General features: G+C 40.0%; 1 protein-coding gene across 2 annotated transcripts in view; it reads left to right on the forward strand.

Annotated features, from left to right (window-relative positions):
• jph1b (junctophilin 1b) overlaps positions 1 to 15,847 on the forward strand; it is a 17,251-nt gene extending 1,404 nt beyond the window's left edge. The window contains exons 2-6 of one of the 2 annotated variants that reach the window (XM_056744298.1): positions 1,215 to 1,977; positions 8,756 to 8,874; positions 10,910 to 11,562; positions 12,233 to 12,330; positions 12,457 to 15,847. In XM_056744298.1, coding sequence (XP_056600276.1) covers positions 1,215 to 1,977; positions 8,756 to 8,874; positions 10,910 to 11,562; positions 12,233 to 12,313 — 1,616 coding nt within the window. In that variant the 3' untranslated portion in view covers positions 12,314 to 12,330; positions 12,457 to 15,847. The remainder of the gene's footprint in view (positions 1 to 1,214; positions 1,978 to 8,755; positions 8,875 to 10,909; positions 11,563 to 12,232; positions 12,331 to 12,456) is intronic. The other variant, XM_056744297.1, reaches the window with a different exon arrangement.
• Positions 15,848 to 23,987: the final 8,140 nt, after the last annotated feature.

Consider the following 23,987-nt stretch of genomic DNA (forward strand, 5'->3'; position numbering starts at 1 on the left):
GAAGCATGCTTATAACCAAAAATATATTGCCCCCCATTGACTCCCATAGTAGGAAACATTACTTTATCATTTTAACACATAAGAAGACATTTTGAAGGATGTAGTACAGCAAACATTTCTGGAGCACTTTTGACTAACATCATTTTTCCTACTATGGGAGTCAATGGGGGCAAAATCTGTCTGGTTATAACCATTCTTCCAAATATCTGTCTTTGTGTTCACCAGAACAAAGAAATGTATACAGATTTGGAACAAATCGAAGGTGATTAAATGATGACAGAATTTTCATTTTTGGGTGAAGTATTCATTTAAGAAACTGTCTTAATAATTGCAAGTTAAACTCTTGTCGATGCATTGCATAGTATCTTATGAAATAATTTTAAAAGCAAATTAATTTTACATACAGACAAGGATCTGACGTTATCATGAAATGTAGTGCTGTCTGAGAGTGAGGCCTGCTGTTAGATTTATGAGGCAGGGTCACACATTACCGGCTACTCATAATTCAGTCACATCCTCTGCAAAAAACATGAAAATAGAGCTACAGCTGAGTTTGGCTGTAGAGGCTTTTTTGCACTCCATATATCACAAGTCATTTCCATTCCAATCGTTTCCCTATTATTAGATTATTAGCTCCTCAGCATTAGTGCTGTAGAGGTGTTGAGATACCCAGAATCATAAAGAATGAGGTAAATAGGTAAATAAATATGAGTTATGATTGGCCGGAGCCACAAACTTCACAATGTCTCAGATTACTTCCAAGTTTTAAAATAGCGCCGGCCCTGCTGTTAAAGCTGTTAGCTCTGACAGACTAGTATATGAGATATAGGAGACAGAGCTGTTCTCTTCGTCACACCTTCATCATGGCGTAGATTAAATTACACACAGGCGTGTACCTTGAAAATGATTCAATTCTAATTTATTTATGCATTCAAAAAGTTAGCTTTAAAACGTTTTGGCATCTGTTTGAAATTATAAACATGGCTTGCGACAGTAACTCTATGTGCGTGAAGTCACTTTGTCTTTTAATAGATTAAAACATATGATGCAAGGAGGTGAGTTCAAATGGCCTCGATACATAAATTCCAGACATTGCCCAATAAACATCAAAGCACTCCCACATGTCAGTTCCTCTGGTGTATTCTTTCATTTCTAATCCCTGTATTATGTGTTATGCAATAGCTAGTATAAAGTCTCCCTAATCCCTTTGCCAGGTACATACCAGGGCCAGTGGATGGGCGGCATGCGGCACGGTTACGGCGTGCGTCAGAGCGTGCCTTACGGCATGGCCACCGTCATCCGCTCCCCGCTCCGCACCTCTCTGGCATCCCTCCGCAGCGAGCAGAGCAATGGCTCTGTTCTGCACGACCACATGTCAGACAGCCCAGCTGGCACCCGCGGCGGCTTCGTTCTGAACTTCCATAGCGACAGCGAGATGGGCTCCGGTAAAAAAAAGGGCCTGTTCAGACGGGGCTCGCTGTTCGGTAGCCTGAAACAGCTGAGGAAGTCTGACTCACGCTCTTCCATATCCAGCAAACGAAGTTCGGCACGAAGCGACGCCACCATGAGCCGCATCAGCTCCAGCGATGCCAACTCCACCATCAGTTTCGGTGACGGCGAGGTGGCGGACGAATACCTGCCGGCGGAGGACAACGTTGATGCCACCACCACGGAGTCGTACATGGGCGAGTGGAAGAACGACAAGCGCAATGGTTTCGGGGTGAGCGAGAGATCCAACGGAATGAAATACGAGGGAGAGTGGCTGAACAACAAACGGCACGGCTATGGGTGCACGATATTCCCTGACGGGACGAAGGAAGAGGGGAAATATAAAAACAACGTTTTGGTGCGTGGCATCAAGAAGCAGCTCATTCCCCTTAAGAACACAAAGACAAGGCAGAAGGTGGACCGTGCGGTGGAAGGAGCTATAAGGGCGTCCGCCATTGCCCGAACGAAAGTAGAAATTGCCACATCAAGGTTAATGCTTCCTTTAGTTCAACCCTACACACCGCACAAACACACACATGAGTGTAATCACAAATGTTCTCTTTCTGGATCTTGCGAATGAGACCAGATCACAATAATTACCTCCCAGTTACAGCATAGCATATACATGCAGAATGATACCATACGAGAGCTGAAACCTGCTCATTACCCCTCATGTGAATGAGGGAAACACGGAAGGGATGGCCAGGCAAACACACGAGCATGCAGCTATTGTGCAGTAGAGCCTAGTTGAATAGTCTGTTTGCATGAGTGCCATCACATGCCCCTAGGCCATAGCTCTCATTCTGATCACATAATCAATGCACGGCCAACAGGATGTGCTGAATGAAGTCACAGAGGAATCAGGATCATAACAGAGAGTTTCATAGGAAACGGCATAACCTTTCTCACAATACTTTTATACATCAGAGTTTTTTACAAAAAGTTGAAAGGAAAGTTAAAAACTGATGAGTAGACCATAACACATAGAAGATCCACTTATGTAGTGTAACTACAGTACGTGAAGTGGTGGTATGTGTTAATCAAAAATAACCTCTGGGATTAAATTACATTTCTGTTGTTTTTTAATTTAACATGTCATTATTAAAGATATAAAAAGAAAATTCTGTCTTGAATGAATCACCCTAACATTGTTCCAAACATGTTTAAAAATGTTTTGTTCTGTTGAACACAGAGAAAGATATTTGGAAGAATGTTAGCACCTTTGACTGCCATGTTAGGAAAAACGATTGCAAAGGAAGATTTAGGAAATCAAACAGTTATGTGGCACTTTTGACTACCGTTGCAAATTTGACTATGATAGTCAATGGTGCCTCAGAACGGTCAGTTGCTTCCAAATATCTTTATTTGTGTTCATCAGAACAAAGACATTAATACAGGTTTGAAACAACTTGAAGGGTGTAAATCATGACAGAATTTTCATTTTTGATCCGAGAATCCATGGACAAGTGGAGGAAATGTTAAAATAAAGAGGTAAGCCACGAGGTGATGTGTTAGTGGTTTTACCACAGGTAACAGGTGCTGTAAAAAATACTGTACTGCATAGAAGCCTGTTGCATTTATACACTGTAGCAATAGTAATATAAGACAAAGACGGCAGTGTTAACTGTAATAAACAGTCACATTTTTTGCTTATATAAATAGTTTAATGTCATAACTGTTAGAGTTTGCAGTTGCCAAGTAACAGGGACCACTAATATACAACACAAGTTTGCATTTATAGTCATTTTACCACACCTTCAAACACTACGCATTCAGTCAGAATGTAGCGTCTAAACTCTTTATTTTATAACGTATTTTTCAAATCATTCCCATTCTATAAAACTAATAGCTGGCTCAAGGCATACATTAATTATTTTGCAGGCTCAATCAGGTTGTGAAGAACCAAGTGTGTTAAAAAATGTGACTTTATAATTTTGTCATTTGGATTTGGAGTGGTATCGCTAGTTCATGTAAGGAAATGTACGTCTAAACTATAGCTGACGGCGCTTATATTAGTGTTGAACCCTGATTCTGACGTGGCAGAGGTTTCTTACTCTAACACTGTGTCTACACCGGACGCGACCGACACGACAAAAGACATTAAAAACCTATTATAATTTTACATTTTGTCCACACTGGATTCAGCCCGACGCAACAAACCCATTAAGAACAAGCAGGTTGTCATGTCGAGTCCCTTACAAAAGTCTGATATATAGAAAATACATACAGTAGAGAACACACATAAATATACCGTAGTATAAAATAAAAAACTGAATGTTACGGTTTTATTTTACAGAATTTTCACATATTGTGGTTAAAATAGTCAAATAACAGAAGGACACTGCAAAGAACATGTTGGATGTAAAACACTACGAAAAACATGTACATTTTCGTTTTTTTTCTGGCCTCCCATCTGCGTCTTTTTACAGATTATGTTCCCTTTTGTATTTCATACATATAAAAACAAGAACATTCCTTCATTATAAAGTATATTACAAGATACTACATCACATACACAACTTTTAAGGCATATCACATTTCTTTAGTTTCATTTTAAATGAATCAGACAGTCAAATGCATGACAACACTACGCCTAATTTAACATCCTTCATCTTTTATTTGTTTGCCACGTGCATGTTCGTTTTTTAACGCTTTGAACTAAAGAAGACATCATGCTTTACTCTATTAGCGCAGTGATTTTCTTTCTTCCGTCAGCACAAGAGCAATGTCCTCGCGCTGTTGCCTGACGGAGCTCATTCATTACCATGCGCCTCATTCTGATGAGCTGAAAGAATATGAATTTTAATGAAAGCTGCTATAATAAGGTCTCCACAGTCCGTGTAGCTAATGAAATAGTAATATGTCCCAGAGCAGCAAGATGAATTAAATATCTCGCACTGGCTTTGAAGATTGTTGTGGAGAGAAGCGATAAGCGCAGTGTGGGCTCAGGGAATGTGCGGAGACTCTGAGACGGCTCTGGCTTGCCTTGAAGGAGCATAGGAAAGGAGAGGGGGAGAGAGAGTTGTTCAGCTCTGTGCTCTATCACACATGTGTGCTGTGTGTCAGCACTGAGCCTTACTAAATAAGGCAAGGCAGGAGTTGACTTCTCGACCACTGACAAGAATATAGTCTTGTAGCTGTTACTGATACAGTAGCCGGACTGAGTTCTGTTATCATCTGTTAGAGCACTCAGGTTTAGAGCTGCGTGTGTGTGCTTATGTGTGTGCACTTATTCTGCGTTCAGCAAGGTACACGTTTGGGACTGAGTGCCATTCTTACGCAAATGTACCAAAGTTTCTGTCAAAATAGTCACTACAGTTATTGCTTTAACACTCATGTGTACATTTCTTCAATTGATGACACTAGTAGCTAATATCGATCTCAGTTTTATTGTAAATAACTATTTTGGTTCAAATAATGTTTAGCTTTCTGCTTTCTAATGCACAGTAATCTTAACCATAGTTTTGGGTTATTTGAGGTGATTTTATATTTTTTATAAAGTGATTTTCATATGAGAGATTTCATAACTCAAGAGATTACCTGCACAGATTAGCAATCTTCTGTTTGTCCTCCACAGTGTTTTATGTGGGGGATGTTTTCATTTATCTTCTCTATCTCTCTCATGATCTTAGATGTGGTGAATCTGCCAATTGCCGAATGAATTTTAAGATTGCTTACGCGAGTTGTTTACGTTAAGACAGACCATACGTGCGTGTCCACGTTTACAAATTATAATTTCTTTATACAATTCATGTTCATTTGTTCCTGATGGTGGTTATATTACCCTCAAACATTACCGACTCATCAGTGAAGACATTCACATACTCTACGTTAGCATAAGAATACATCCAGAAATGTACAGATTGATCTAGGCGACTGATTGGCTAGATAATGATCAGAATCATGACATGTGTTGTGTCAGTGGATGTTCTTCACATCATTATCTGAGCTCTTGTGTGTGATATATAGAGGGAGTGGGCGAGTGTGTGGTGAGACTGCCAAATTAAAACCCTCTGAATTTCTGCAAGTGCTCCATCTGTCGTCAAGGAGATGTTCTTTGGCTCAAACTCCAAAGAAAATTGCGTTAGATTCAGTCGATTAACACCTTGAGAAGGTGCTGCCTTTTACTTGGCTGATCATTGAAATGTAGCTTTTCTGTAGTATATACTTTATAGGTGACGAGACACCTATCTAAACAGACCAGACCAGACATGAAACTTGGTTCACGAGAACAAGACGAGAAATCCTCTATGATGAAATATATAGGATATATCTATATATATATATATAGTCTTTTATTTACCTTAACACAAAATGCAAAAATGTCAGCATTATAAAATCAACCTGTACTTTATGAAACACATTAAACAAACGACTAAAATGGTTGCAATTTCAAGCCCAGCACTCCATCATGCCAATTGCGTAAGAAAATTGGGTTGTGATCTCATGAGATCTCACACCCCAAGTGTGTATAAATTGCAGCATTTAGTGACCAAAAATAACCGTATATTTTAAGTCATCTGAAGTCATATGATAGCTGTATGTGATGAACAGATTTGCAGCAAGTATTAATTCTAAGGGCAAATAGAAATATATAATGACAGGGTTTATTTGTTGTTGTTGAATTATTGTTAAAATTGTAATAATTATTGTTAATTATTGTAATTGTATTCATTTAAACCTTCAATACTGTAGCCCAGTGAGGTAGATGGATCTCCTCAGGAAGTTGAGCGGAACCGGGCTGGTGTGGCCTGACTGTCAGGAAGCCCCTTATGGAGCATTAATCTTGCTCTTACAGAGCATCAGAGACACTTTTTCTCTACATGAACATCTGAATTCTAATATATTTGCCTTATTGCTATCTTAGCTTATTACACGGCTCATTGGAATGCTTGATTCTGATTGGCCAGACGCGACATTTGCAGGTACGTTATGCACAACCGCTCAAAACCAATAAGACACGGTAACCCGGATGCAACAAATCATTTTGACAGTTTTTTTGACCAATTGAATATAAATATGTCTTTTAATAAGATATAGGCTATGACATTATATTTACCAATGATTAAACTAAATTGCCTGTTTGAGACATTTGAAGGTCGTTTCTTACTTTAAAACTGATATTAAACGGTTTGTCCTCTCACGCAACGGGACGGCAGAATAATACATTTATTTATTTTTTATAAATAAACACAAAGCAACAACCCACAAGGGGGTAAAACAAAGCTGGCAGAGATACAATAGAAAACAGACTCGACAGAATCAATACACTGGACTTGACAAAACTAACATAACAAAAGATTTTGACAAGACTAGAATGACTACGAGCAAAAACAACACGCAACGTCTTTTAACCGGACACAATAGTAAACTCCTCGAAACAAGACACAGTCATAAACTTCTTGAGACAGGAAAAAATAACAACGAACAACCACAGGACAGCAAACACAAGGGCATTGAAATAAGGGACCAAATCAAGGAGGGAACAGGTGAAGTGCATGAAACCATAAAAAGATGATTAACGAGAGGGCGGGGACATAGACGAGACCTGAGAGCTCGCAGCATGCCGAACCTCGCGATGCCTACGAGCTTCCACACAAAACATGTGGTACTGTCATGATCCTGCCCCAGGACTAGAAAAACTTGACAAGACGAGGCAGAACCATGACTTTCCTTGTAGAAGGTCTGCATTTGGTTAAAATGAGCTAATACAATATTTCAAATTCACATTTCATGTACGTTTTTTTTCTAATGGGGTAAGTAGCCGTGTGATAAGCAGGATAATGTACAACAAGCCGGCTGTTATCGCGAAATAAGCCCTTCCTATTCAAGTCGGGTCCTGATAACACTGTCGGGGCTTATTTCTGCAATAACAACCGGCTGCCCATACATTATTCCTTACATAACATCCATATCCAAGCTTGCAGATAATTTATTTTTTACTGTTCAAGCTTCCATTTAATAATTTTGCTGAATTTATATATTTCATGGAAATGTAAAGTATATACTGTACCATGTAGAGTACACCGTAAAAATGTCACCTATTTTAACTTAAAAAACTGTACAAAAACAGTTTTTACGTTTAGGGCTACTGTAGAAAGAACATGGTGAGTTCCATGTAAGGGGACCCGCGGTGTGAGTAGCTAGAAATAGCTCATTCTAAGGTACTGTAATAAAAATGAATTATGTATGGTTTTTAAGGCTTTAAAAACCTCTGAAGACATGTACAGTATATATATTCTAAATATTACACACAGTACCTTTAAATTATGTTAAACTGACTAGTTATATTTAGTTTAACTTCATCTTATAAGTAATACGAAAATACATCTTGATATTTTCAAGTAAAGTTTTTGCAAAAAATTTGACAGGTGTCGAGACAATACAAGAGAAAAAGAAAATAGTAAATACCACCTATAATTTATTCATCCAGAGCTTTGGACTGAATATAATTTATGAACACGTTGAATGTGATGATGACTACAAAGCTCTTCACCAAGACTGTGATCCTTTGAAAGCAAACTTAGCATAACAGTTGCAATGAAGATGGGCTTCGAAAGATACTATGTATGGAATGTTTCATGATGGGTCAAGTCCTTAAATGCCTGTTATCGCAATGATGTAACACCTTTCCTGCATCATGCATTCGTGTTGCACTACACAGCTTGCTAAAATGTTGGTGCAAATGCTGGAAGAACGTCTAGCAATTGTTCAATCATTATGGAGGAGACCGAACTAACATTTCAAATATGTCATATTTCAACTAAAATTTTAAGATATGGAGTCATATACAGTACATACTGTACATCTGTGTAAACACACTACATCCCATTATTAACTATTTACTATTCAACAAGCGTTTTATTCTGCTGAATTATTCATTCAATATTTGGGCTAATGTTCATCATACTTCATACTGCCAAGTTAGCTTTTATAGATAAGAATAAATGGAATGAAATAAATGAAATTTTCAATCTGTGGAATATATACTTATTGACAAAACAACAGTGAATTCTATTTAACTATATTCCTAGCACTGCTGGCTTTTATACGTATAAGAAAAGTACACTCGCACACAGCACAATGACTTGTTGATTTGTGAATGAAGGCATCCTTGTGTGTTGGTTGTGAGTAGTGCTTTAGGCCCATACATCTACTAGTACTTTTGTCTGATGGTACCAGGCGCGGTTTTACAGTGATGCACCCTCCTGTTTCTTATAATCTTCCAAGCTGTCTGACTCAAGCTCTGTTTCTTTGCTCTGCTTAGAACCGCACATGCCAGGGTTAAGGCGGAAGCGGCAGACCAGGCCGCTCTGTCTGGCAGCCAGGACTCTGATATCGCAAGAGCTGTGGCCAGAGATCTATCCCCCAACTTTCATCAACCAGGTATCGCATTCATTCACACATTCATTTACATTTATTTATTAGCAGATGCATTTATCCAAAGAGACATTGGTAAATGCATATCCTGGTGTTGCCAGCACCGAAACATCAAAGGTTCTATTCTAAACACGTTTCTAATATACATATGTATGTTCACGCTCGCAGACACACGTTTTCTCCACCCTCTGGCCCCTTCTTTATTATTTCCTCTTTGTGTCTGGGTCAAGTGTCTCTTGCTTGCACCATCAAGGAGAGAAAAAAGATAGCAGATACGATTGCAAATGAGTTGTGAAGGGGAGGAATATTATTTGCATAAATTATCTGCTGCCTTTCTCAGGCCAGACTTATTTTAATGCCTTCAAATTATTTAGAAAAACATGAGGGCGCATTTTCACACTGAGAGCAAGTGTTCGTGCTGCAGGCTGCTGATATTATATAACATTTAATTATTCTCCCAACCAATCACCTGTTGTATCTGAGTAACATGGATTATTTTTCTTTGTGTTTGATGGCATGCAATATACATTCATATGCGTATGCACATATTCTCTCCTTATCGTTCTTTTCAATATTAGTAATTTTTCAATATTATTTGGGCCAGAGTTTCTGAAACATCCCTTTTCATATAAAGCCTCACTAAACCTTTGGCATTTATCCATACATTGGCAAATGGTTTCATGATAGTTTCCAAACCCTGCGAGTAGAATCCTTAAATCCCCCACACCCTCCCCGATTGTAGGTCTGTATGCCCAGCTAGTGCTGTCCGTCATATGAGGTTAGAATATATTGAGTATGTGTTAGAATATATTTAAACAAGATTCTTAAAATATACGACTTCTTTGAAAGGTGTAGTTTTGTTCCAATTAACTATTTTGCTGATTCACCACCACCGAGCAGCTGTGTGTAGACTACAACCCTCATACAGAAATTATAAAGCATACGGCTTGTTTTTATCTTGTGAGATACAGTGAAAGAGATTTTGTTAACAAGGTCAGATGTTTCTACAATATGCGCTGCACAAGCTTGAGTAAATATCGCCACAGTCCTTCTGAAACCTTGTTTCTCCATATTTTGTGATTTTTTTTCCTCGATAATCATTGTTATTATAGTCACCCTTTATGTTTGTCACTGTTTTGCAAATATCTTATCGATAAAAACTATTAATAACACAGTATTTGATCGTTTAAAAAGTACAGTGTTCATTTCCTGAAAAACAGTGAATTTGGAGATACAAGGTTTTTAGAAGGACAGCGAAGATATTTTAAAAAGAGTTTAAGTGTAGCACTGTTACCTGCTCATTTTTGTTCCACTCCATTTTATTGTAAGTTAATGAAAGAGGTCATTAAGGACATCCTAAATAATGATTTACATCAGAATTGTTTTTTCAATACACATATTGTTTTACTGTCCTTGGGTCAAAGTAAGGTGTATGCCAACATCATTAAACTTAAATGGGTTTATACAGTTTTAGTTTATAGAGTCACAATATGAAATACATTGTCAAGAACACTCAATCTTACAGGCAATCCGCCCTAGTCATTATCAGAATAACTTCTGTTTATATTATCTTGTAATGTCCTGGCAGTTTTTTGTGGGTGCTTGTCATCAAGGCTCTTGTAGCAAACGTCTGTGGTCAGCTCTGTGAAATGGCTGATAAACAGTGCAATTTATGTCACACCCTGGGCCTACGCCTTGGCACGGTCCACTGCAAGATCTAGAAAGGCCAACCGTGTCAGCTGTGAGGCCATATATGTGGTCCGAAGAATTTGGGGAATGCCTGGAAGCTCACACTTGAATCATAAAGCCAGTGGCAAAGTTCTTGATGTTCGTCCCTACATAAACAGTAAAAATGTGAAATCTGTTGTGGTGCCATTTTTCATTCCGAGCTTCAACTCATTTCAAAAGCACTTAACACCTGCTCTTTTTTTCATACAATAATTAATGAACTTTTCATCTTTGAACTTTTACTTTTTAAAGATTCTGATGAGTCGCTTTAAATCTAACTCTATATTTCTGATATTCCTGATACCTGTTTAAGGCCCAGACTATATCAAGCAGAGGTTTTCCAGTGAGCCCATCGAGATTAAAGAAGTCCCAGAAGAGAAGAAAGAGAAAACACCCTCAGAAAGTCCGCACTTTTATCGCAAAGGCACGACCCCAAATCAGTCCCCCAGCCCAAGTCCAGCTCCTACTCCACCCCCCTCACCGCCCCAGAGCAAGAAAAAGCCCTTCTTTAACAGAAGCGCCACGAAAGAAAACAAGCCCCCTGCTGCTGAAAGCCAGGCAGCGGGTGTTAGCAATGCTACTTCTAGGATACCAGACAAACAGGAAGTAAAACAGGAAGTAGTACCAGTACCTAAACCCTACAAGTCACCGGCGCCGGTCGCCAACACCTCCAGCCCTGGTAACGGTGAGCTGCATACCCAGTATCATGGCTACTATGTGAAGGCGGATGTCATGATCCCACCTGTCGAGCAGGAGGTGGAGGAACACCACGAGACTTCAACTGCTCTTGCCAGGATGCCCCCACCTGCGAAGCAGTATCGCGCTCCGACCCCCAAACCGGTGATGGCCAAAGAGAGCAAACCCGAGCCAAAACTGAAGAAACAGGAATCATTGAAGCCAAAGAGCCTAGCAGAAACTAAGAAAGCCAGCATGGAAATTACTACAGACGTTGTTGAGGAGGAATCAGTAAGTGACCAAAAAATGACTCCCTTTGTCTAACCATAATTAGAGCAGATTTATGTACAGTAGTTTCTGTGCCTTTAGTATCACCAAATGAAAATGATATTCATATCATATCTATTATTATTTTAAAATCACATGCTCGAAAAACGCCAATATATGTATATAAAGTTTATATTTATAATGTATAATTAGTGGATCAACTAAGGTGCAAAATAGTCTTGATTCATAATTATTATCAATAGAAATACAAACCTCAGTTTTAAAGGTTTGGTTCACCCAAAAATGAAAATTCTGTCATCATTTACTCACCCTATTTTTATTTCAAATGCACATGAACACAAAAGAAGATATTGTGAAGAATGTCAGTAACCACACAACGACAGAACCCTTTGACTTGCATTGGTTTTGTGTCAATACAAGAGAAGTGAATGGCTACCGCTGTTGTTCGTTAGCAACATTCTTCAAAATATCTTCTTTTGTGAAAGTCATACAGCTTTGAAGAGACAGATTTGGAAAAACTGGAAGGTGAGTAAATGAGGACAGAATTTTAATTTTTGGTGAACTATCCATTTAAATTGTGTATTCTGGATTACGAGATTTAGAGCATCCATTTGAATTGTCATGACAGTCAACTGTTCATCTACAGCTTTGTGTCTTTTCTGTCTTTTTTCAGGGTCCCAACTCAATATTGGTCATGCTAGTGATGCTGATAAATATTGGACTGGCAATTATTTTTGTCCATTTTCTCACTTGACGGAACCTTAAACTCAGGTAAGACTCTCGTACACAAATGAAGGATACTGCAGGTTTACTCCATTCACACAGAGTCTCTTTTTTATGCCCCCATGTCAGTATCCCGCTACTGTAATCTACCTTACTCTTGCCATGTATTTTCAGCTGTGCCAGAATGTTATTCAACATAATTACTTACCCTCTAACTGTTTCGACCCTTCAGTGAGCTCATGAAAACTAGCGGCGTAGGCCCCTAATTCTCTGCAGTTGCGTCAATGGCACTTAAAACAAAATGGCGCCAGTCAGACTCAGACACAGGCAAAGGACTGGACGACTGGAATTAGAGCAAATCACGGGAGAAAGATGAAACCTGGACCATTCGGCATGAGCCAGCCCAGTTCCTCTGGCGATGATTTGTGACTCGCTTGGGCTCTGAAAGCTGAAGCAAGCAGTCGTTGGGAAAGAAAAGAATCTGCTGATCCAAGCCGTACCCAGTCAAGTACATGACCACCCCGCTGCTATGGGGAGGGGTGGAATGGGGGGACTTAACTGGATATGTTCGGAGATGCACTTTTAGTTGACGAAAGAGAACAGCTGCCTTACTAATTTACCGACTGACGTTTTAAATGGGGAGAAGTGGGCTGGGTTGCCAGTGTGTTTGGGCAGCAGAAGCGTGTACCAGTGTCCGCTTTCCATTTGCTTGAAAACACCATGCACATTTTGAAAGGGTCACTTGCCAGTCTTATTCCATTACCCATCTCTGCAGCCTTGTCTAACATCTGCTCCTGTTTTAGGAGGTTTATCCGTGACATGCCTGTGCATGGTACTGGTTTATTGACGTTCGTCTTGACTGTTTTCTTTTTCCTGTTGTGTTATTTTGCTGTACTTTTATTGTAGCTGCCAATGACAAAACAATCTTTAGTGAAATAACAGCATGTTACCGGCAAGTCTTGCGTTAAAACACCGATATCCCATGGAAAAACAAATCAAGTATTATTGATCTGCATACGCAAATTATTTTAAAGACTGGCCCTTTAGAAAACAGTGCAGTGCGTGGTGTGATGTTATTTATTTATTATAAAAATTTATATTGTAGAATTGTGTTTTTTTTGTAAACTAGGGATTATGTTTGATGTTGTACATTCACTATAGGTAATGCATGGCTTTCTTTTTTTTGAGAAATGAATTATGATTACATGGTTTTGCACCTTTTAACGTCATGGCCTGAGACTGTGTTGTCTCTAACCCCCAGCCCCTCGCACCACCCCTTAAAGTGATACTGAACCCAAAAATGCCAATTCTGTCATCATTTACTCACCTTCCAGTTGTTCAACATCTGTATACATTTTGTTCTGTTGAACACAAAAGAAGATATTTCGAAGAATGTAGGACAGCAAACAGTTCTTGGGCACTTTTGACTACCATTGTATTTTTTCCTACTATGGTAGTCAATGGGGGACAAAATCTGTCTGGTTATAAGAATTACTCCAAATATGTTTCTCTGTGTTCATCAGAATAAATAAATGTATACATATTTGGAACAACTCGAAGGTGATTAAATGATGATTTTTTTGGGTATCACTTTAACCCGACATTTGCAGTGTTATACCTGCAAATTTGTGTTGAAAAAATTCAGGTTGACCCACTGGTTCTAAACGCGAATGTATAGATGCCTTTAAAGCATTTGCGACTGTGTTAGTTTACCTCAGAAAATACGTGATTTTGAACACTGTCTTAATTAGGAATTTTGTGCAAGTCTGCTGTTATTCTCAATTATTTTGGTCAAGTGGTGCATGAGGATGTGAATTGAAACTATTGTGCACATAGTGCTTTTGCACTGTTATTTAAATGAAAGTTGTATACATATAAATAGATCTATTTTATATACAAAGTCTGAATATTTTTAGTCAACAGTTGGATGCTGAATGGCCTTGACTAGAGTTACTCTACAGCACTGTATCGTCTGATGATTGATTTGAACATCCTGTGTGCATGGTGTATTTTGCGGCTCTGGTTTCTGTTCGGGGCTCATGGACTGGAGGATATGGGGCTGTATGTGCCGTGTGAAGTGTAAATTACAGCAGTAACAGGGTGACTGTTTTTCAGAGGTTTTGTCAGACTGCAAAGTATGTGAGAGAAAAGGAGGAGGGAAAAGAGGAGCATCAGAATGGATGGAAATTTGACAAGGGAAATTTATCGTCGTATTAATTATTTTTTATGGAATATTTTTTTTGTGGTGAGGGAAAAAACTTTGATTTACACACATCGGCTATGTATATGGCTTTTATTGTGCTTTTTGTTTTCTATGTATGTTTTTATTCCAATCCCAACCTATTAAATAATGGATGTATGTGTAATTAAAAAAAGATCCCCATGACATTTGGCTTTTCTTCCACCAATTCATTTTTGTCATTTTGTTTCTAAGCATCCAGGCAAAGCGTAGAGTATTTTCTCCACGAAATGAAAGATGTTTTAGTGTTAACTTAAATACTGTATTTGATATATATTTATATTCTTTACATTGTCAAACTTATTTGAATGTATTTTCATTTTAAGGTTGAACGTATGGAAAAATGTTGATATTTTATTCTCCCCACATATGAATGATTTTGACACACATACACAAACGATTTATCTGTACATACATAAACACACATATATTTTTGGAAAATCTAAGTAAATTATAATTAAAAAATGTCACAATGCACAATTCTGAAGCATGTCCCAACATTGTTCTGTCTCACATGTAGTCACATGAGTTTACGCGATGACCACTGTTAATAAAGACAAAATGATTAGACAAGCAAGAGCCTGAGCAGGGGACTCCCAATACTTTCATGTAATCTTCCTTTAGGCTCACATGTATGTTTTATTTTAGAGCAGTCCTTCCCCTTGGGTGTGAAAATTGTTCCTTGTCTGGAGGATTGCTGTGGTGATCCTAAGACCAAAATAGTGCAAAGCAGCTGCTGTTGGCGGGGAGAGGGTCGCATTTGAGCGGCGTGAGGGTCTTGCCAGCCTATGACCGAACGCTCCTCCTCTGAGCTCACGGGAGGGCAAGAAGTGGAAGGTCACCCACCAGCTGCTTTGTTGATCTTTTTTTGCATGTGAACATGGACCCTGTTGTGCACTAAAGTTTTATAGAAAGCGCCTGTTGCACATTAGAAGCGCTGAAGTCGAAAATAAGAGCGATACTGAGGTTAAACTGGAAATTCTGCCAAAAGGCATAACACAAATGATTTCTCACCATTAGTACCCATTCGATTCTTCTCACTTGATGTTGTGCATCAATAACTTCCTACTGACGCACAAACAGGAAGAGGAACGTACAAAGGTATGTCGCATAGTTCACATGACACATGCAGCTATAATGGAACTCCCTCGACGTTCATGACAAAGGTTTGCATCATTTTGCTCGCACACAACTGGTCGAGACAAATTTAGAGCTTGTGTAGTTTGAGAAACGTTTCGGCAAGAATTGCGAAGGTCGAACAGCGTCGGTTACAGGGAATTCATGGTATGTGAATGGGAGACGGTGGAAAACCTCTGCCATCTTAGACTACATACACGGACTCATATTTCACAGGTCATCACTTATTCTAAATAAAATTGTTCTGTTAAAAGAGACATTTCGAACTGTTTAGATCTTCTTTATTGCTTAGTTACATCAGGTATGATAGTCTTGGATGAAAACTGACACCAGCATGAATTTATGTCAAATATATTTCCAAAATAAACTTGACACATATACACTTGGAGAAAGTGGGTGTTGTTACAGCGTTCATATTCCGTTTCTTTTGTGAGGAATGTTTACACCTCAACTTCCTTTTTCAAACATACAGTGGAAATTTCTGAAGCCACCGTAATTAAGTATATGTGTCAACTCCACCCACTCACACACACACACACCTCCCGCCATTAGATCTAGACGGATAGCCCCCCAGGGTCAAAGCTGCGAGGTCAACCTGTCCTGTGACACCTGCTGTCCCTTGTCAGCCATGTAACATGGCTCCCATTGCGAATACGCCACCTCACACCCAACCCTCTTGACAAGAGCTCGACCAGGCCCCGACTTTCCAGTCTACATATATATATATATATCATACTGCTGTATAACATATGTGCTGGCCAAATTTCCTCATCTTTGGCCATTAAAAAGACATACAACATGTGTTTTGTAAATACAACATAACTTTTTTGTTACTAGTCACATTCATTAATATACAGTTTGATAAAAAAATCAATAAGAACTTTGACAATAACTGGCTTTCACATACCATAATGAATTATTACAAATTGCATACGTTAACAACACATTAAACTGAGTGCAGAGAGATCATTAATCTGATCGAGTACGTAGTTAAGGCGGTGACTCACACATTTACAAGAAATGAACAAGCTGCTGGTAGCTGATGAAGGACATTCATTCCAGCGGATGAAGCCACACAGGGCTCCTATTTGAACCAGCTTTAACTATTTCAGTCTGTTCAAGCTTGGAAATCAAATAGGGGCCTGTTCTTCAACGAATGACAATACTCAGCAGCTGATAATGCTGAGAAGAAGATCCAAAAAAGGTAGACGGCTAAATCTAGATGTTCTTTTTAACACTTGGAGAAGGGCTTGCTGTAATAATAGAATCGTATCAGAAAGACCAAAGGAAGCCATATCTACAGCTTGTCCTATAGCACTCCCAGCTGTGGAAAAAACAGTTTTTTCTTACTGCCGTTTTTTACTTCTATAGTGACATTGACACTTAATGACAATGGTCCTTGAAGGTCATCAATAATGATCACTGTCAGAAATATCTCATACTTTCCCTGAAATATAAAAAAGTTTTTTGTTATTATTAATACGATAACAGTAACATTTTTTATTACATTGTTTATTATTTTTGTGGTTATTCAAACAATTATGATTATTGGGAATTATTATTTAATGAAAAACATGTTACTAAGTTACTTAAAACACAAAATTTGAGTAACTATTTCATTACAGTTGCTTTTAAATGGTTGGTAATCACATTAATGTTACATCCAAAAAGCATTTTAGATTAACAAAGTGATTAATTGGAATTTTAAATTTCATGTATTATTATAATAAACCGTTACAACAATTAATGTAAGAAGCAATCTGTGATTCCATGACACTCAAAATCTGCCAAAAGTATCCTTAACTGCAGTTATGCTCATAAATTTCATACTTTTTGACGAATATGCAAAATTTGAATAATTTTAACAAAATATAGAAATTGCATGGTAATTTTATTAAGTACTGTCCTGAATAAGCTATTTAACAATAGAAGTTAACATATCGTCCACAAGACTTAATTTTTAATAAAATTGCACATACCCTTAGTCTTTATTGTCTGTCGTTACCTGAATGATCAACGACTGTTTTCATGATTTGTGATACTTTTTGAGGTAATTGTGACGTTTCAACGTTTTTTTCGCACAATTGTGAGTTTATATTGAGTATTATATTATATTATACTAAGAAAATAAGTCAGAATTGTGAGACAAACACGCACAATTGTGGACTGTTACAAATTTGTGTAATCTAACGATACGATACAGATTACTTTTTAAAACATGTATTTTGTAATCTGTACATTTTAAAAGTAACCCTCCCAGCCCTGCTTATATACACAGAATACCATTTTTATTATATTATTTTTACAACTAGTATAATTTCTGCAATAATTATATAATTCTGCTATGGATGAAGCACTATTGTTCATTTCTCACCTCAGGGGCAGTTGTCTTTTTCATATACAGTGGAAAGTTTTCATGAAGAGTTTCTGAAACAAGGAAATATCAGTGATCGCATTGTATTAATAGAGTGAAAAATAAATAAAAATGTTGCGTTGTGGAGTATACCTCCTTTGATTATGTAACATATTTTTGCATCCTCACAAGGAACATCAGGTTGTGTGTACTCCAGCCACAGCTGACCTTTGTAGTAAACAACACCGTGGTATCCAACACGAGCCAATGTAAACACTGATAAACAAAAAGGGACAAATGCCTACAGCTCACTTCAAAGCGTATGGAAGTGTACATTAAATAATAATGGCTTAAATTTTATGTTATATAAATTTTAGGTGATCGCAGTATAAAGTGTCACGAAACGTGTGGTGATAGAACCCAAATGCAGGCAGCGGTACGGGGTAACAAAAGACTTTTATAAAACACAAAACAAAAACCCACAATGGGGTAAAATACAGGGGGATAAACAAAGACAGCCAAACCGGAACAAAAAAACTCACGTAGGGTAACAAAAACTCTAGGAACAGAGTGCTGGGACAGAAACGCTGGGACACAACGCAAGGATAAATCCTGGGTACAGCAGTTCAGACAAGCAAAGTTACAAGTATGTATAAGAACAAACGAGCACAGGACAGAGAATACAAGGGCATTAAATAGGGAGACGAACAAAGGATAATTAACAATAGGCAGGTGTGGGTAATGAAACACTCAAGGGAAGCTAACGAGGAGACGAGAGGGGCGGGGCCATAGACGAGACACGAGAAGGCGCATGACAGCCAAAATCTAAGCCATGCCATGTCCTTCTCACACAAAACCCTAGACTTAGTCATGACTCCGCTGCAAGAATAAGAATAAACATGACATGATAGCGGAATCATGACATAAGCCCCCCCTCAAATGAACACCTCCAGGTGTTCACTAAGGGGTAACTAACAAGACAAGACAGACTGGGTAACAGACAAAAACCAACAGAACATTGTAAACATGATTAAGGGCAGACAGGCAAATATGACACTAGGGTTAGGATGGCATAATAAAAATAACAGACATGGGAGGGGTGGTGGGGCAAAACAAGAGTTCCCAGGGGGCAGTCCAACAGGGTATGGGTAGGGTGGGACAGTCTTAGGGGGAGTCACGGTCCGGGGTGGCGCTCTGGAGCGTGAAGCCCCAGGGGGATTGACTGGGGAAGTCCAGTGGGGAACAGGGGCAGGCTTGACTTCCGGGTGTAAGGCTGGCTGGGCGGGGGTTGACACCGGCTGGAAGACCGGCAGGAACACTGACTGGATTGCCGGCTGGAGAGGCCCGGGAGTGCCGGACGGGACCGGCTGGAGAGGCCCGGGAGTGCCGGACGGGACCGGCTGGAGAGGCCCGGGAGTGCCGGACGGGACCGGCTGGAGAGGCCCGGGAGTGCCGGACGGGACCGGCTGGAGAGGCCCGGGAGTGCCGGACGGGACCGGCTGGAGAGGCCCGGGAGTGCCGGACGGGACCGGCTGGAGAGGCCCGGGAGTGCCGGACGGGACCGGCTGGAGAGGCCCGGGAGTGCCGGACGGGACCGGCTGGAGAGGCCCGGGAGTGCCGGACGGGACCGGCTGGAGAGGCCCGGGAGTGCCGGACGGGACCGGCTGGAGAGGCCCGGGAGTGCCGGACGGGACCGGCTGGAGAGGCCCGGGAGTGCCGGACGGGACCGGCTGGAGAGGCCCGGGAGTGCCGGACGGGACCGGCTGGAGAGGCCCGGGAGTGCCGGACGGGACCGGCTGGAGAGGCCCGGGAGTGCCGGACGGGACCGGCTGGAGAGGCCCGGGAGTGCCGGACGGGACCGGCTGGAGAGGCCCGGGAGTGCCGGACGGGACCGGCTGGAGAGGCCCGGGAGTGCCGGACGGGACCGGCTGGAGAGGCCCGGGAGTGCCGGACGGGACCGGCTGGAGAGGCCCGGGAGTGCCGGACGGGACCGGCTGGAGAGGCCCGGGAGTGCCGGACGGGACCGGCTGGAGAGGCCCGGGAGTGCCGGACGGGACCGGCTGGAGAGGCGGCTGGGCAGCGCTCTCCGGTGGCTGGGCAGCGCTTGGTGCCGGCTGCTGGACCGGCTTGAAAGCCAGCCTCGGGAACACCGGATGCTGGGCAGTACTGAAACGATCTCCCCTCTTGGGCTTCCTCTTCCGGGAGCGGCCCACAGGGACTGCGGTCGACAGAAGAGAGGCGGTGGGAGGCACGGCTAGCTCCGTGCAGGAGGAGTCGGACGGGGATGTGTTCGTGGACTCCGCACGAGCCGCGGCGGCTAGCCACACGGCTTCGAAGTCCAACGGCCTCATCGCTCTCATCTCTGATCGGGAGAGTGGGTCTCTGAGACCGGTGTTGAACCGCACCGCCAGCTCCTCCTCCCCGAAGACGCCTTGCCCGGCGATGTCGAGGAACCTCTCCCCAAACTCATGCACCGTCTCCCTCCCCTGGCGAAGGCTGCAGAGGCGACGGGCAACACCACAACGGCCAGTGTTCATGGCTGCTTGCTGGGTTCAGTAATGGCTCGTTTGTTCTGTCACAAAACGTGTGGTGATAGAACCCAAATGCAGGCAGCGGTACGGGGTAACAAAAGACTTTTATAAAACAAAACCCCACAATGGGGTAAAATACAGGGGATAAACAAAGACAGCCAAACAGGAACAAAAAACTCACGTAGGGTAACAAACTGTAACAAAAACTCTCAGGAACAGAGTGCTGGGGCAGAAACGCTGGGACACAACGCAAGGATAAATCCTGGGTACAGCATTTCAGACAAGCAAAGTTACAAGTATGTATAAGAACAAACGAGCACAGGACAGAGAATACAAGGGCATTAAATAGGGAGACGAACAAAGGATAATTAACAATAGGCAGGTGTGGGTAATGAAACACTCAAGGGAAGCTAACGAGGAGACGAGAGGGGCGGGGCCATAGACGAGACACGAGAAGGCGCATGACAGCCAAAATCTAAGCCATGCCATGTCCTTCTCACACAAAACCCTAGACTTAGTCATGACTCCGCTGCAAGAATAAGAATAAACATGACATGATAGCGGAATCATGACAATAAAGTATTCAACTTTCATAAACTTACTTGGGATTCCTGTATACGATACATTGTACACAGACACTCCAAAAGAACAGGGGGAAGCACTTATTGACAAGTAATACAAGGGACCTGATTGAAGAGAACATTAACTGTAAACCAAAAATAAACTTTGCGCGAACTTTCAACATATGACATTTTTTTTGTGCAATTCAAACAAAGTAATGGTATTAAAACTTACCATCATATGTGTACGAAATATTAACATTTTCGGAGGAGCACAATACTCTTCTCTCTACAAAGGCTGAGGGCATACAAGACCATACTGCCATAAAACAAAGAAAAGCTAAAGGGTTTGAAAACACCATAACGATAAACCTTTGCGATTCCAGTTATATACTTCCTCTGTCTAAATGTTCGTAAAAGTGTGATAATTTTTCTGCCAAGAAGCTGACAAACACACACAAAACTTGTTTCAAGGTAAATACACGTCTAGAATAGGTCTTACACTATTATAGAGCTATTCAAATTTACTGCATTGTAATCACTTCTCTTTAAATTTAAACCCGTCACAGGTTTTTCCTTTGTATTTACCAGTGGTTTTGTGAAGAGGAATTGAAATAAGTCTCTGTTTATCTTATTGAAAAAAAGGAACTCTGGTCATGAGATCATTTACTAAGCATGCATTGAAAAGCATGGGTGTTTAGGAATTTGTTTATACATTCATCTAAGCTTTGATCAAATAATACAAATACAGATCAAATGAATAAGAAAACATCTGGCTCAGGGATTGTCTGTAGAGCCACAAAAAAATTTAAGAGGACATATGGCATCATGCAGGGATTGAACATACGGCTGGAATAAGAGAAAAACACATAGAAAAAAAGATTAGCTTTTATAGGTCAAATTCAAAGAAATCACTGAAACAATAAATCACTATATACATTTTGTAAAGATGCAGATCATATTATTAACAATAATTGTGTATTTATATTTATGTATAATTAGTCTGACTTTATTAAAAATGAAACCCCTTTATCAAGTACTCACTGATGGCATTCTAAACATGTACTGCTTTCTTTCTGCTGCAGAACAAAAAGGGGAAGCTGTATACCATGTAGGGGATCCAATGAGGAACAGTATTATTTAAACACTATTCTTCACTAAATATGTCAGAATTATCATGAGCTTTGATCACAATTATAGGTAATATATTCTCCACCTCCCTTTGTAATGGAAACAAATATCAGCCCAAATTGGGATGATTTTAATTAATTATGATCAATTATACTTATCCGGATCGAATTCATGATTTGGGGAAATCACTTAGCATTACGAGCAGGTAGCAAGAATCTGCATGTTTGGGGACTCCGGATTATGAGCATAAACTACAAACAACATCACATGTGAAATAAAACAGGACTTTATTACCTAGAAACATACTAATCTAACATACACACACATATAGTTTAGCATTAGAAGAAGGTTGAAGTTGAAGCAGAGAGAAGAACAGAACATGGATTTATGGCAGTATATGATATTCAGAAGATCTGGACTGGACAAAACATTGGTTTCTCCTTGTAAAGCACCTTTGTTACAAGGGTTAATGATGCTCTATGCATCATTAATACGACTTAGTATGTTACTTGCATGTCTTGCCCATCAAAAGAAAGAAACGGTGCTGAAGCAGTTTGTTGAGGATCCAGTTGATCTTGGCTGGAAGTGATCAGAGAGAACCAGTTTTATGCAGAGTATCTGTATCTGGGTAGCTTGCTGGTTGGGAGAGGGGTGTTGTTGTTATATTTAAGAAACAAACTAGTTATTGCGTGTCTGATTGGTCTCCGGCACTACAACCATGTCTGGCTTAATTGTCCTTGTCACAATAAACGAAAATGTTTTCTTCCATAGGCAGCCCTTTTCACTAGCCCTGTGATGTTAAAGCGTGCCGTCAGTACGTTTTCAAGGTCATCAACAAATGTCCAATTCAAGTATATTTGATATTCTCCCTGAGAAATAAAATATTATTAATATAATAATTTCTTGTTTCTTGATTTTCAAAGGATCATTTAAACATGAAACAACTCATTTTGTTAAAGGTTAGTATTTAAGACTCACATTAGATAAAAAGTAAAAAGAAAACTTGTGATATACAGTAGTGGTCATAAGTATTGTCTAGCTTCCAAAATCAAATATACTATTAAAAACTTTGTGCTCAAGTTGAATGTTTTTGTCTAATTCATGCCATAACCTGAGGAGGAATTAAAAGCAATTACAAATATACCCCTAGAAATGAATTTTCCCCACTACTGAATATAATATGTTTTAGTATCATTAACTTGCTCACCTCTGGGGGGTAAAACGCTGACACATACACTGGTAGGCTGTCATAAAGTGTTTCTATAACAAGAATGCAATTTTTATTATGCACACCCATATCACACCTGTGGGAAAAAAGTGAAAGTATTAAAAACATGGTAACGTGTCGTACCTCCTTTGATGATGTAACATATTTTGAGGTCCTCACAGGGAACATTTGGCTGTGAGTGTGCCAGCCACAGCTGACCTTTGTAAAGTACAGCAACTTCAAATCCAATACGAGCAATTGAGAACACTATAATACAAAAAGTGACAAATGTCAACAAATGTCTGTTTTAAAATGTCATTTTCACCTTAAATGAGCTTAAAAATAATAAGTATATAATGCATGGTGTAATATGCTTAATAATGCATGATTTGACAAATGAGTAGTATAAATCTTTCATAAACATACTTGGGATTACTGTATAAATGATATTGTATGTTGTCATCCCTAGAGAGCAGGGAGATCCAGTCACTGACAGGTGATATAATGGTCCTGATTAAACACAACATTCACAACATGATGGTGATAT

The sequence above is a fragment of the Triplophysa dalaica genome, chromosome 3 (assembly GCF_015846415.1).
Source record: "Triplophysa dalaica isolate WHDGS20190420 chromosome 3, ASM1584641v1, whole genome shotgun sequence".
Taxonomy (NCBI): domain Eukaryota; kingdom Metazoa; phylum Chordata; class Actinopteri; order Cypriniformes; family Nemacheilidae; genus Triplophysa; species Triplophysa dalaica.